The sequence below is a fragment of the Lithobates pipiens genome, unplaced genomic scaffold (genome assembly GCF_037356315.1).
Source record: "Lithobates pipiens isolate NorthernLeopardFrog02 unplaced genomic scaffold, aLitPip1_a1.2 Scaffold_16, whole genome shotgun sequence".
NCBI classification, from domain to species: domain Eukaryota; kingdom Metazoa; phylum Chordata; class Amphibia; order Anura; family Ranidae; genus Lithobates; species Lithobates pipiens.
The window spans coordinates 420597526-420612863 of record NW_027507748.1 but is presented as its reverse complement, the minus strand read 5'-3'; the positions used below and the strand labels follow the sequence as shown (position 1 = coordinate 420612863).

The 15338-nt window shown below is 40.7% G+C and overlaps 1 protein-coding gene across 5 annotated transcripts in view; it reads left to right on the top strand.

Annotated features, from left to right (window-relative positions):
- Window positions 1–15338, top strand: part of OFD1 (OFD1 centriole and centriolar satellite protein) — a 74218-nt gene that overhangs the window by 22431 nt on the left and 36449 nt on the right. For 4 of the 5 annotated variants that reach the window (XM_077482530.1, XM_077482527.1, XM_077482532.1 and 1 more), the window contains 8 exons: window positions 697–816; window positions 2136–2209; window positions 3202–3293; window positions 5585–5774; window positions 9823–9953; window positions 12029–12140; window positions 13529–14125; window positions 14718–14859. In XM_077482530.1, the coding sequence (XP_077338656.1) occupies window positions 697–816; window positions 2136–2209; window positions 3202–3293; window positions 5585–5774; window positions 9823–9953; window positions 12029–12140; window positions 13529–14125; window positions 14718–14859 (1458 nt within the window). The remainder of the gene's footprint in view (window positions 1–696; window positions 817–2135; window positions 2210–3201; window positions 3294–5584; window positions 5775–9822; window positions 9954–12028; window positions 12141–13528; window positions 14126–14717; window positions 14860–15338) is intronic. The other variant, XM_077482531.1, reaches the window with a different exon arrangement.

Genomic DNA, 15338 nt, shown 5'->3' with positions numbered 1-15338 from the left:
TGCTTGTTTGTTGTGGTCATCTGTGTCCTGATAACGTCCTCATATTTCATAATTATATGGTGGAGGTATTTTTTCTTACTTTTTTATTTTTTTTATATTTTGGTTGAATTGTTTTCAATAAAGATTACGATTTATTTCTTGCTATTTCCCATTTGTTCCTTTTTGAAGAATCCTGTCCGGACCTTTGGTCCACTTTCTCTTTCCCCTTTTTTTTCTAACAGGGTCTCTTCTGTCATACGTGCTTCCTTCTGCCTGTCAGCCATCATGTACACTGAGCCGCGCATGCACAGCTCAGCGAACATTTACGACCCCAATCTGTGATGTGAATCCTCGTGTGCATGCGTGGGAGTGACATCATTGTGGCCTAGCTATTCAAGCGGCCAAACGCACGAAACCCTAAAGGAAGACCAGGCGAAGATGGAGGCACCCGGGACCCGCCGAATCAATGGTAGCTGGAGGGCTTGATTTTAAAGGCAAATGTGCCATAATGTGCTAATATACTGTGCATACTAGTACATTGTGGCATAACCTACCTGGGGGCCCCTAAAAAGAAGTAACGTTAGCAGGGTTTACTACCGCTTTGATAGACTAATGTTGTTTGTTTTTATATTTATTTGAACATTGTTGTAATGAGATTTAGTGAGGGAGCGCAGAACCTTATTAAGATCTTTTTGTAAACATTTTTTTTTCTTATAGTACCCAAAGGTTACAGGAAGAGAAGAACAAAACCATGGATGATTTTCTCAGGAAGAGAGAGCTGGAAGTAAAGAACATTGAAGACACATTTGACCAGAAGTTAAAGAATGAGCTCTTACGGTCTGAATATTTCAGTAACCTGACTATAAATCTCTTTTAACTACTTTTATTGTCTTTGTATTGCCAACCATACACTAGTAGATTTTCATATGATTATTTGACAGATGTCATTCAAATGTACTTCAAAAAATGTGAAGTATAGGGAATGTACTCTCTGAAGGAAAACCATATTCACTGTTCGAAATGAAATGTTAAAGCTGAACTCGGTTTTCTTTTTCCCGTGCAAAGTGGCTGTGCGCACATTGCCTTGGTAAACTGCTTGTATAGTCAGCATAGGCGTGCGCCCAGGGTATGCCACATGTGGCTCAGATTCCCTCTGTTTAGATTTTTCACCAAAGACCCCTAACAGAGCTCCTAAACAAATTGTAAAAAAATAATGAATAAACAAAAATGTGAAAAATAATTATAAACAAAATAATAAAAACTACTGACGCCATCCATTGCCTTACAGACACCAATCTCTGTCCTCCTGACACTGTCCACTGCTCTACTGACACCGTCAATATACAGTATATACACATGCACATACAACCATATGTGTTTGAGCTTTGGGGTGCACACCCTAATGCAATAGGCTGTGCACACCTATGGTGACCAGAAAGCTGTATACTCGGCCAATCCTCCATTCCAGCGGCAAACGGCACTACCCTAAAATCAAGTGGGGCACTGTTCCTGGTGGTTTCATGTTCAGAGCAGGTCTATGGGTGTGATGACATCAGGAACAGTGCACCACATGCGACCGCTAGATTGCAGGGGGGCAGGAACCGCAGGGACTGGTCTGGTGCTGGGAGGATCGGAGGATTAGGTAAGTATGTTTCAACCTCCTAGACAAAAACTAGCAGAAATTTGTCCGGAAGCTTTAACTTGGTTGTCTTTTTAATATATTTATTTTATGTGTATAATAAAATATACAGGCTCTTGGACCTTGGCCTTCTCTTACAGGGGTGCCAGCCTCAGTAAAACCAGGGACAGTATGTAAAAATCTGTGTTTTTTTTTTACATCTGTCTCTGAAATGTCCCTTACGGCCACACTTTTGGTCTAAAATCCCGAGATTACAGCTGCCCCACCTCTCCAGTACCTTTTCAGCCAATAGAAACATGTCTGTGTGTACATGTATGTGTATACTGTGTGGCCCCATAATCTCCGATTGCCCGGGGGCCCCATGAGTTGTTAGTCTGCTCCTGTTCTCTTATTTGAGTCTATATTATGGTTCACACCACTGTTTATGAACACTGTTCTTAAATGTATTTTTCTTTTCATTGTGTTGATATTGTCACGGGGAAACCAATACTTTTTTTTGTTTCTTTAATTATTATAGATATCAAATTGAACTGAAGGAAGACTATTTAAAGAAATCTCAAAAAGTCAATGAAGACGAGAAAAAAATCAGAGGTAAGATTCTGAAAAGGAAGCACTTCTTTTGTAGTTTTAATAATAATAATATTATTGATTAACCACTTCCGGTCTCTATGATGTGTTTAATTCTTTGCGCTACATCACTTTTTGTATATATCAGTTTAATAAGGTTAGAATCACTTATGGGTGTTGGCTAGAAACATTTTCAAATAAATTGGTTTATATCTTGGATTGCTCAGATTGAATATTGGTACACTCTCTAGGATGTACCTGTACGTCCTTGGAAACAAGTGGTTATATCAGGATTATGCCTGCAGCTGTAACCATGATTCTTATATCAAAATTTGGAGCCAGCTATGGGCTTTCATGTATAAGTGACCCAAGTAGCTCTACAGCTGCCTGATCACTTTTTTACAGGACGTGGAAGGTTGCAGGAAAGAAATTTACACTATTTCCCCATCAACACAGACAGTGCTGACAGGGGAATCCCACCTGCTGAGTAACTGTCCCCGCCAGGAAAAGACTGTGATTATTGCTAGCGGCTATAGCAGCCGCTAGCCATAATCGTAAGAGAATCTGGCAGGCTGGTTTTACCCAAGTTGATTTATCGATCAACTTGGTACATTCAGCCTGCCCCTTTACAGGTCCAATCTAGACTGGTTCCTGCTGAACCGGCCCAGATTCAAACTGTGTGTTGTCGGCCATGAATGAAGCCAAAAAGTGACATGTATTACATCCCTTCTAGTTTCAGTTGTTTTTTTTTTTTTCTTGTGTGCAACTGATGTGGCTAGGTTATGTTCTTATATTATTGTCAAATAAAAATGGAGTCTAATAATAATAAGTACAGCCAAAGTTGTGTTTGTATGTGTGTGTTTTTATATATATATATATATATATATATATATATATATATATATATATATATATATATATATATATATATATATATATATATATATATATATAATATAATTTATTATATTAATATAATATCATTTTTATTCTTTTGTTTTGTGCTCTATGGCTAGAGGAAGCAGCAAGGTTACGTGAAGACACAATTGTCGTCAGCATGAAGAAGCAAGAATTAGAGCAGGCTATTTCTCGAACGAAACACCTAGAGGTAGTTGGCTTTTCTGTTTCAATATGTTTATTGAAAATTTGAATAAACAGGAATAAACAAGAGACTACGATCTGCTCCTTGAGCGCCCTCACAGGGGCTACAAAGCATGAATACGAAACCAAAGGGCAAACCATCACATTATTCTTATAATAAACACAAGAAAAGGAAGGAAAATGAGTAGGGGATGGTATCGAGACTGGCTCCAGTACCAAACAACTTGTTCCCTTGTTGTTTTTGGAGGGTAAGCCCTTCTCCCACTACCCCCTTCCACGGGGAGCAGCAGTATTTGTTAGCAATGGGAGAGATTACAAAGAAGAGTGAAGAGAGATAGGGAACAAAAGAAGGAAGGGTAAAGAGAAGAGAGGGGGAAGAACGGAGGGGGAAAGCTCGAGCGTGGATGCCTCGCCGAGAGGAGTTAGACCAAGCCCAGGCATGCGAGGTAGTTGGCTTTTAAACGTTTTTCTCCAGGAATGTCCAAAAATGATATTAGGCTATTGTTAAATAGGCACAAAGGGAACCTAAAGTATGCACAAATACTTGGCTCTGAGGAAGGGGGTGTGCCCCTGAAAAGCATCAGCTTTTACCCCTTAATATGATACGGCACATGTGTCCACACTACTCAACATTGTGTGGTTTTGTGGCTCATTGACAGTTGCCACTCTGTGAGTACCCACTTTTTACTATTCAATAAATGTTGGTAATGCACTAGGTGCGTGGACCTTTAATTTTGTTTTGTTTTTATGCGCAATTACTTGCATTCAGACTGGAAGCTACCGTGATGCTGTTTGAGCAAAAACAAAAAAACGCCTGAAAAGATTTGGAACAAAAGCAACTAACTGCCTGGACAATGATTTATGGAATTACCAAAGTTATCATGACAAAAACAAATACAAGATTTAATTTGATCTGGTATTTTAGTACCTTGCAGGCCGAAGTAGCAGCACAAAGTGCAAATCAGTTCATGTGCTGACAAGAAGTATACTGAAAGGAGAAGAGAGCAGAGTGACAGAAAAGCGCTCATTACAGTACTGATTCTCCCTTCACTGCTCAGTCACAGGCTCAGAGAAATTGGGTTGAATGATTGCCATCAGACTTGGAACAACTAGCAGCAGAAAAAACACTGCAGAAGAAATCTCTGGATTAAGTGCCGCTTCACACTAGCCCGATGTGGGAACCAGTGCGATTCCAGTGGCAGTTCCCGCACCACATAGGACTCGCAGACTCGCACTGCCCTCGGCGAACCACTGCTGTTGTCAATAGAAAGTTAATGACACCCCCAGATCGGTTTGCATACCGCAGTGCGAACTGTCAAATGGTGCAGGAATTGGATCACATGGGTGTGAACACTCATGCGTTCTGCTTCCAGTGCGGACACACAGTGGGTGCACGCTGGTGCAATGTTAGACATTTGCATGTGCTTCGCAGCACATTGCTGTGCAGACCACATGCGATGTCTGTGCAGATGCAAATTTTGCTATACAGATGGCATGGCTGAATTTGCATCGCATTTGTGCCAAAACGCACTGGAATTGGATCACATGGGTGTTCCCACGCATGCAATCCGATTCCTGCACCATATGACAGTTTGCACTGCAATATGCGAACCGACTGGGGTGTCCTTAACTTTCTATTGACACCTTGAGCGGTTCGCATAGGGCAGTGTGAACTGCCTGCGAGTCCTATGCAGAAACCGGCACTGGAATCACGCTTGTTCCCTCATCTCACTAGTGTGAACCGGCGCTAAAGCAGTATAGTAACGCAAAATCTGGTTTTGTTATTTTATCTTTTTAATGGGCTGTTCATTTTTATGTTATTTTTGGCTGCTTATTTTTGTTCTGCTTCACTATTCTGTTCTTTGGATAATATTTTGTTCAGACTTGGCTCTTATGCTTTACAACGCAACCATTCTGATCCAGTACACCGTGCAGAATAAATAAACATTCAGTAGAATATTTAGGGAAATAGATAAGCATTATCCAGCATTTTCGAATATGGGACAGTAGTATCTCAAGTAGGGTACACCCTATAAGAAAATCGGGCGACTGATTGTCCGATTTTCTTTGTTGTTTCACAGCAAATCGGAACCCATGAACGAAAAATTCTCTTCCCACAAAGGCCTTTTTTTTTTTTTTTTTTTGTTTTGTTTTTTATTTATGTTTTCTGATCATGCGCAGTCTTTCTTTTCTGATTTTTCTTGTACAAAAACAGTACACATTAAACGAACATTGTTCGTTCTGTTCCCATATGAAAATTCTAGTTTGAAATGTTCCTATTGGTTCTTCTTCTTAAAGATGGAAGTGGACACTTTGAGAGCTCAGCTGTCAACAGTCACCCATCAAAACCACCATCTGACTGACAAGTTGAAGGAATTTGCTGACTACCCCCTGGTGCAAGAAGAAAAAGTGGAGCTTCAGGCACAAGTCAAGTTACTGAAACAGCAACTGGAAAATCTGCAGAGAGAGAATCACATACTGAGAGAAAGTGAGTTTATACTGTATGCTTATAATTACTGTATGTTAAGTGTGGAATATTTTAGTACATAGAGCTGTTATCACACACACATAAAGATTTACCTTATCACAAAATTGCGACGAGCACCATCTTTGTCTGAATTGTGCCTTTAGGCGCTTCAGTAGCAGTCTAAAATACCGCATTACCAGGCCGCTTTCAGTTTTCAGCACTGTGATAGTTTGGCTGACGATTATTTTATTATGCAACACTGTACCCAAATGAGTTTTATATCATTTTTTTGTATCTTTCTTTTGGTAGTATTTAATAACCGCTAGGGTTGTAATAAGTTTGCTATTAAAATGAAAAAAAGACCAGCAATTAAAAAAAAAAAAAAAAAAAAAAATGGTTTCCCTTACTTACTGCTAAAATGAAAATTCCAGAAGAGTATGAAAACTCCTGAAATGACCCTTTTTTAGAAAGTAGACACCCCAAGGTGATCTCATGTTTTTTGCCAAAAATTTTTGAAATGAAGAAACTTGCCGGTACTGAGGAGGCGGTACAGAGAGGAGGATATGAAGGGGTTAATGTACAGGCCCCATACCGTGGAAGGATGTTGATGAAAGGGTTAATATTCAGATGTGTAGGACAAGGAAGGTCTAGGTTTACTATACAGGTCACATTGGGTCACATTCATTCTGTGCCTCTTCTAATTACTCTTCTCTTTTCTTCACCTATTGTAAGAGGAAAGGGAGGCGCCTGCACTGTAAACGGTGCCATGTGATCACTTTGATGACCAATCACAGCAATCACATGGTCCACAGGCCTTCGAATTGGCTTTGTTCAGTTTCTCTGTGTACCAAGTTGTCTGACAGCTTGGTACACAGCAATTCCCGGGCGGATCCAGTCACCAATTTTATTTTTATTTTTTTGCTGGGTAAAATTCTTGGTTGAGAGTTAAGCATCCCATCATATGTTTGGTTTAATTTCTATAGATAGGGGAAATTATTATATTTTCTTCTTCTGTTTCAACTTTATTTTTTTTTTCATTTTCATCTATGGTGTTCAGTTTTTTTTGCATCACATTAAAACAAATGTATAAATAAAAACTTTGCAATGCCTTGCACCAAGAATGTAGTTTTGATGTCATTATTATTGGAAAGAAATTGTAGAATGAATTGTACACTTGTTTTATTTAAAGTAATGCTGGTTTTTAAATTAACATTAATCAAAATAGGAAGTAAGTGTTTTCTTTTCATTTTGTTAAAGTGGTTGTAATGGCTTACTTTTTTCATCTAAAATAACACATGCTATACTTACCTACTCTGTGCAATGGTATTGCACAGAAGACCCCAGTCCTCCTCTTCTGAGGTCCCCTCCGCCAGAGTTCCTAGCTCCTCCCTCTTCTGCGTGTGCCACCTTAGCAAGCCTTTTGCTATGGGGGGCACACATATGGTCTCACTCCTGAGCCAGGCTCTGTGCATCCAAAGACACACAGACCATGACTCGGCCCGATCCCTTTTTTAACCATAATGCAGGAAATGCATGCCTTTTAGAACTACTTTAAAGTAACATGAGTAACGCATGTCTCTTTAACCACTTGCTTACTGGGCACTTAAACCCCCCCTCAGTCCCAGACCAATTTTCAGCTTTCAGTGCTCTCACATTTTGAATGACAATTACTCAGTCATGCAACACTGTAACCAAATGATTTTTTTGTCCTTTTCTTCATACCAATAGAGCTTTCTTTTGGTGGTATTTGATCACCTCTCGGTTTTTTATTTTCTGCGCTATAAATGAAAAAAGACCGAAAATTTTGAAAAAAAATGAATTTTTCTTCGTTTCTGTGACAAAATTTAGCAAATTAGCAATTTTTCTTCATAAATTTTGGCCACAATTTATACTACTACACATCTTTGGTAAAAATAACCCAAATTTTTGCATATTATATGATCTGTGTCAAATTTATAGAGTCTACAAGCTATGGTGCAAATCATAAAGATTTGCAAAAAAAGATCACATCTGATGTACTAAGGCCTATCTCCATTCTTGAGACCCTAACAAGCCAGGAAAGTACAAATGCCCCCCAAATGACCCCTTTTTGGAAAGTAGACATTCCAATGTATTTAGTAAGAGGCATGGTTAGTTATTTTAAGTTGTCATTTTTTCCCATAATTCTTTGCAAAATTACGATTTTTTTTTTTTTTTTTTCACAAAATTTTCATTGTAATAGCTTATTTCTCCCACACGGAATGTGCATACCACAAATAACACCCCAAAATACATTCTGCTACTCCTCCTGAGTATAACGATACCACATGTGTGAGACTTTTACACAGCCTGACCACATACAGAGGCCTGATTTATTGCACAGATGTGCAGATTTGTTGCAAGGATGTGCACTGATGAGGCGGCACAGATGGGCACTGCTGAGGCGGCACAGATGGGCACTGCTGAGGCGGCACAGATGGGCACTGCTGAGGCGGCAGATGGGCACTGATGGGTCGGCACAGATGTGCACTGATTTATTGCACGGATGTGCACTGATTTATTGCACGGATGTGCACTGCTGAGGTGGCAGATGGGCACTGCTGAGGCGGCAGATGGGCACTGCTGAGGCGGCAGATGGGCACTGCTGAGTCGGCACAGATGGGCACTGCTGAGTCGGCACAGATGGGCACTGCTGAGTCGGCAGATGGGCACTGATAGGTCGGCACAGATGTGCACTGATTTATTGCACGGATGTGCACTGATAAGGCAGCAGATGGGCACAGATGGGCACTGCTTAGGCGGCACAGATGGGCACTGCTTAGGCGGCACAGATGGGCACTGCTGAGGCGGCACAGATGGGCACTGCTTAGGCGGCACAGATGGGCACTGCTTAGGCGGCACAGATGGGCACTGCTGAGGCACAGATGGGCACTGCTGAGGCACAGATGGGCACCGATTGGTACAGATGGGCACCGATTGGCACTGGCGGGCACTGGCGGGGCACTGGCGGGCACTGGTGGTGCACAGATGGAGCACTGGCGGTGTACAGGTGGGCACTGGCGGTGCACAGGTGGGCACAGGTGGGCACAGGTGGGCACTGGCAGGGTAGATCTGGGCACTGGCAGGGTAGATCTGGGCACTGGCAGGGTAGATCTGGGCACAGGTCGGGTTTTTATAAGTTTACTGTCACTTCACACACTCACAAAAACCTTCGGTCTCCTCACACGCTATCGCTGTGTGAGGAGACACGTTCGGCAATGGGTGATGATCTCATTTTTTTACATTTGAGATCATCACCCATTGGAGGAGGCGATCGCGCTGTAAACGGCCGCTGTGATTGGCCGTTTACAGCGATCTGTGATTGGCTGTGTCCAGCGGACACGGCCAACACAGATTTTCCCCGGGAGCGCGCGGGGAACTCTTAAAGGGGACGACGTCAATAGACGTAGTCCCGGAAATTGAGATCCGCGCTGTAGACGTCTTTTTACTATAGCGCGGATCTCAAGTGGTTAAAGTGTGTGCTTTTCTCAATCCAGAGCACCAAGTGCCATTTCTGTCTGCTGCTTCATTCCTCTGCTATCTGCACGAGTCACTTCTGACAACAAGAGGAAAAAAAAGGTGACCGGGGAGGGACCTGCATGACACAGCCTGTGGTTGACAGCTTCAGTTCCATTTTTGTGTGCTGTGTGAAGGAGGGTATGTCTCTTCCATTCAAGTAGCTCTCCTCTCTGAGCTCTGCAAAGTCTAATTTCAGTTCCCTTCCCAGTTTTTTCTGACCGCTTAGACAAGCTATATAAATTCTGCAATTTTGAGCGGCTATAGAGAAGAGCAGACTGCAGTTACAACTTATGTAGGAGGCTTTGTTTCATCTCTGTGCATCACCCAGTCACTTCACTGGGTATATGTAAGGGTTTACAACCACTTTAAGTCTGTCTTGAAATTGCATGGAGAATTAAATATTTTTTGAAAGACAATAAGGTGCAATAGTGGATAGGTTAGGAAAATTCGAGATCTATACATGCGTTAGATGTTGGAAAGCATCAACCTCCTAGACAAAATGTACTGTATCTAAATCTTTATCTCTCTCCAGGATCGTCACACCCATCAGCGGAATTCCTGTCTCTTCAAGAGGACCTGAAAAGAATGGAGGCTGCTAGAAAGTTTGACCAAGATGAATTTAAAATACAAAGAGAAATACTTGAAAGACAGCTAGAACTAGAGGTAAGCTTGCAGACAACACTTGGACACACAATGTTGTACTTACAGTGCTCCATAGTATGGGTTAGCCTAGCTGCCTGGAAATGTCCAGTTGCTATAAATGCATTTGCTTTATGGAATTCTACGTGATGAATACACTAGCAAATGTTCTGCTTTTCTGTATCTTGAACCAAACTCTAAATTTATAAATTCATGCGATTTTTCTTTACATCTTAAAAAAACAAAAACAAACCAAAAAAAAAAAACATGGGAGACTGCTGAATTGAAAGCTGAACTCTCTTTAGTTACATAGCCCTAAAGCTGAACTCCCCTTAGTTGCATAGCCCTAAAGCTGAACTCCCCTTAGTTGCATAGCCCTAAAGCTGAACTCCCCTTAGTTGCATAGCCCTAAAGCTGAGCTCTCCTTAGTTGCATAGCCCTAAAGCTGAACTCCCCTTAGTTGCATAGCCCTAAAGCTGAACTCCCCTTAGTTGCATAGCCATAAAGCTGAACTCCCCTTAGTTGCATAGCCCTAAAGCTGAACTCCCCTTAGTTGCATAGCCCTAAAGCTGAACTCCCCTTAGTTGCATAGCCCTAAAGCTGAACTCCCCTTAGTTGCATAGCCCTAAAGCTGAACTCCCCTTAGTTGCATAGCCCTAAAGCTGAACTCCCCTTAGTTGCATAGCCATAAAGCTGAACTCCCCTTAGTTGCATAGCCCTAAAGCTGAACTCCCCTTAGTTGCATAGCCCTAAAGCTGAACTCCCCTTAGTTGCATAGCCCTAAAGCTGAACTCCCCTTAGTTGCATAGCCCTAAAGCTGAGCTCCCCTTAGTTGCATAGCCCTAAAGCTGAACTCCCTTTAGTTGCATAGCCATAAAGCTGAACTCCCCTTAGTTGCATAGCCCTAAAGCTGAACTCCCTTTAGTTGCATAGCCCTAAAGCTGAACTCTCCTTAGTTGCATAGCCCTAAAGCTGAACTCCCGGAAAAAATTTCTGAGTAAAAACAAATGATCTCTGTTGATACCTGTCTGGCATTGAGACTTGAGTTCACTGATCATCCCTCACTGTACAGATCTATTCAGATGTATTCTTGACACTAAATGCAAGGCTAACATTGTATTCCTTTCACCGAATGCAAGGCTTTCTGAGACTGGAGCAGGTGTGGATGAATGTCACAATCACCCTCATCCAATCACAAAAAGCCTTGTGTTCAGTGAAAATAATACAGAGCTTTTTCTGAATGGGGGAGGTGTACAACGGCCAACCTGCTATGATCAGTGTACTACTGCCATCATAGCAGGTTTTATCACTGGACATTTGACGTTCATCGTACTCTGAGGGAAAGTAACAGTACTACCAAATGGAGCAGCAGCCAAATGTGGGACAGGCATCAATGGCAACAAATTCAGCTTTGATAATAAGTAATTGCATTTTTAACTGGCATTTGTATGCAGCTAGGTCTATGTAATAAAATAAATTAACAATCACAATCAGCGCAATTGTTTTGTGTACAAACAAAATCGCTACAATATGATAAAATAAAAAAATTAAACATATCAAAAAAAAGAATAAAATGTGTTGCCCAGTTAAACACTGTATAGTGATTTCACAACACTGTCAAAATACAATATAACAAAGAAAGTGTAGTGCAATAATCAGTGCACGAAAAGTTCAGGTGTGAAAACGAAAAATAGTTTTTACAAAATGTTTATTTTTATATATATATATATATTATAGATAGATAACCAAAAATTATGTAAAAGAAAAAATACCTAATATAAAAGCATGGTGTAACTGCAGTACAGTTTGCTGGATGTGTGTGTGTTTTTTTTTTTTTTTTTTTTGTTTTTCTTTTACCTGTTTGTACGGTGTGGAAGGGGTACCTAGAAGCTTACTTTGGCAGTTTGAGACAGTTTACATACATATATTTTTATTGTGTATTTTATTTGCATGAAGTTCAGCTTTATTAATGATTAGTTGACATTTTTTGCTCTCCTTTCCTATTTTCGGTTGACAATCCTTTTTGGGGAGTTAAGCACATGGCATAACACAATTTACTAGCTTTCTCAGCTAATGCAACAACTCCTGATATTTTGCAGATGGAACGCGGTCTTGAAATGAAGATGCATCTATTAAATCGTGAAGAATCTTTGAAAAGGTTAAATGTGCAAGTAGAGCAACTGGATTTTCAACTGCGTCAGACTCAGCAAGGTTTGACTTATTTCCTAAAATTTTTAGAACTGCATTGTGAATGTCAACACAATGCTTCAGTGATTTCATACAGGAAAGTCAATACCATGTTTCTCAGACTTCCTTACTGTTATTCTTCGTTGCTAATTTCTATAATGCCAATGTTTTTAGCAGAGCGGTATAAAATGTGGCCACGCTATGACTCCTGTTCACACCAAATCTGACTTTGCGATCGTGCAACTTCACTTGAAATTGATATGAATGATATCAAAGCCACAGATCAGTGTGACTTCATGCACAGATGTCTATGCAAGTCGCACCTGAAATCGCAAAAAATAGTGCAGGAACCTTTTTTTCAAATCGGTGCGCATTGCAAAGTCAATGTTGCACCGATTTGAACAGTTCCACTGCCGACAATGGGGTGCAATTTACAAAATAGCCTGACAATTTGCACTGATGTGAATGGGGGCTAATGATATAACGCACTAAAAACAATAAAGTACATGTAAGAGAAAAAAATAGTAACATTTCTCTATGAAATGCCATTAATGGCACCATTGGGGCTTCACTTTCTCATTGGCTTGCTTGAGGGTTATTTACACATAAACTCTGTGTCTTGGACATCTGCAGCATTTTAGGCTCCCAAAAGCCCCAACATTAAGTCTTGAAATCAAATTTTATATTGTATACTATTGGAGTCTAATGTATGCAATTTCTATGGGCAGCTTTTCTAATAAGCCTTGTTCTATTTTTAGCATTTTTAATTATAACTTTATAGATTGCATGTAATGAGAAAATATGATTTGCAAAGTTCTGGCTGTCATCTTCAGAACATTAGAATATTCAATGCTATCCATCTGCCTGGTTATAGTTTTTCCTGCTTTGTGTCTACCTTTTTTAAATAATGTGTTTAACTCTTTTTAAACTTTTTTTGATTTTACAGTCAGTTGATTTGACTCGAGTTGTACAGAGATTAGCTAGAGTGTGGAGTGCTTTCAAACAAAGGGGTTGATTTGCTAAAACTGGAGAGTGCAAAATCTGGTGTAGCTGTGCATGGTAGCCAATCATCTTCCAACTTCAGCTTATTCAATTAAGTTCTGACGATAAAACCTAGAAGCTGATTGGTTTCTGCACCAGCCTTTGCACTATCCATTCAGCTTTAGTAAATCAACCTCAAACCTTCTTCCTTTCTTTTTTACTTTCTTTTTTTTTATTGAGCAGCTTATTTTAACTGCACTTACGTGAGAATTCTTTGCAGTGGTGAATGGTCATTTTTGAAAAATGAATTGTGCAGAGTCTACCCACTGCTTTGTCTGATAATCATTTGCATCTAATACATTGATCTCTATATTTAACTATTCCAATCTATTTAATTTGCTGTTCTGTGTGTGCTTCTCTCGCTTGCGCAGCTCTTGAAAGTGGTTATAGCCGTCCCAAGGCAGCTCTGGCCGATCGCTGTGTACTAGATTGTTATGCCAATACTCATCCTGATACTTATGTTGATAAGTCATCCTTGAGAAGCCAGCGTTATCTGGATTCTGTTGTTCACGCAGGTGGCATTGCAAGTCAGAAGCATCGCCACCTGGAAGGGACTCGTAGCAGCTCTCCGGATTCAGACCTGGAATTTGTTGCCAACACTAGAACTCGAATTAAAGAACTTGAAAAGGAGGCAGAACTGGTCGAGGAGGCTTTCCGTAATTATCAACACCGAGTCATTCATGCTGCTGCCGTTCCAAGCTACTCGCAGACAGCTGCTCTGCCAAGCAGAGGGCTTTTAAACACTGTGCCAAATACCCCCCAGCACAGAGTTACTTTTTTAGAAGATAATCTTACACCTCAGGACCATATTCTCTTAAATAGGATAAAGACGCAAAAATATGAAAGACCACTGCCAACCGAAGTAAGAATGGCTGCACCACAGGCAAAAAAGTCGTCTTCTCGAAGGCTATCTTCAACCCCTGTGTCAAGAACTGAAGTAACTCACAAAGGGAGTGTTTCTTTGGAAGGTAAAATATGTGATCTTGTTAGTGCTAACATTTCCTCATTATAGAGCAGTGGTCTCCAAACTGTGGCCCAGGGGCCAGATGTAGCCCTTCGCTTGCTTTTATCTGGACTTTGGGGCACTATTTTCATCCACTGATACTGACAATAGGACGTAATTCCCCCCCCACTAACACCAAAGATGGGGCACAATTCCTCCCAATGGTACCAACAATGAGGCCCAATGACACCAACAATGGGGCACAATTCCTCCCACTGACACCATCGATGGGCCATTAATTATTCCCACTGACCCCAGGACCTTTCCTATTCCCAGTGGCCACAGTCTGCCCCCCTTAAGTCTGAAGGATAGTAAACTGGCCCTTTTGTTAAGAAAGTTTGGAGACTCCTAGTATAGAGGGAAAGAATGTTCAAGCGTTTACAAGAAGTGAACTGTAACACTTACATGAATGTATATCTTGCATTTATTGCTGTTCTGATGTGGGGCACGTAGAAGACATGCGTCCTGTACCAAGTATCTAATTTTGGTTGGCTTTCTATACTACATTTATTTTACCGGTGATAACCATAGCAGCTGTTTTCTTTCACACATTACAGATAATGATGGCTCCTACATCACATCTTCTCACCATAGTCAAAATCATAGACTTTCCCCCATTCCAAAAATTGAGCCGCCTCAAACCCTTCGCTCTGATGTTGTAGATCATGGAATGCAAGATGAAGTTGAGCCAATTCCCAGGTAAAAAAAAAAAAAGAAAAGGCAACTACAGGCAGTCCCCAGGTTACAAATAAGATGGGGTCTGGTGGTTTGTTTTTAAGTTGAATCTGTAAGTTAGAACAGGTACATTTTTTAAGTGTACCCCCTATTTTTTAACGTTTTTCGAATAGCATAGGGAAGGGTTAACACCCCTGTAATGTTTGTTTTGCTATCTGTTCCCCTGTTCAGAAGATTTCCCCTCAATTTCTGTCCCAATGACAATTGGATTTTGAAAATTGTGTGGGTTGTTGTGGAAACAAGCCTTGGTGATAAAGCATCAATGGAGGTACATTTTTGCTATAATAACTCTTACAGGAGTGAATTTCCTTTCCTGGGGGTAGATTTCCTCTCACTTCCTGTTTCCCTCAGTTTGTAAGTAGGAGTTGTTTGTAAGTCGGATGTTTGTAACCAGGGGACCGCCTGTAATGCAAATTTTGATTTATTATTGTTTACTTCTATCC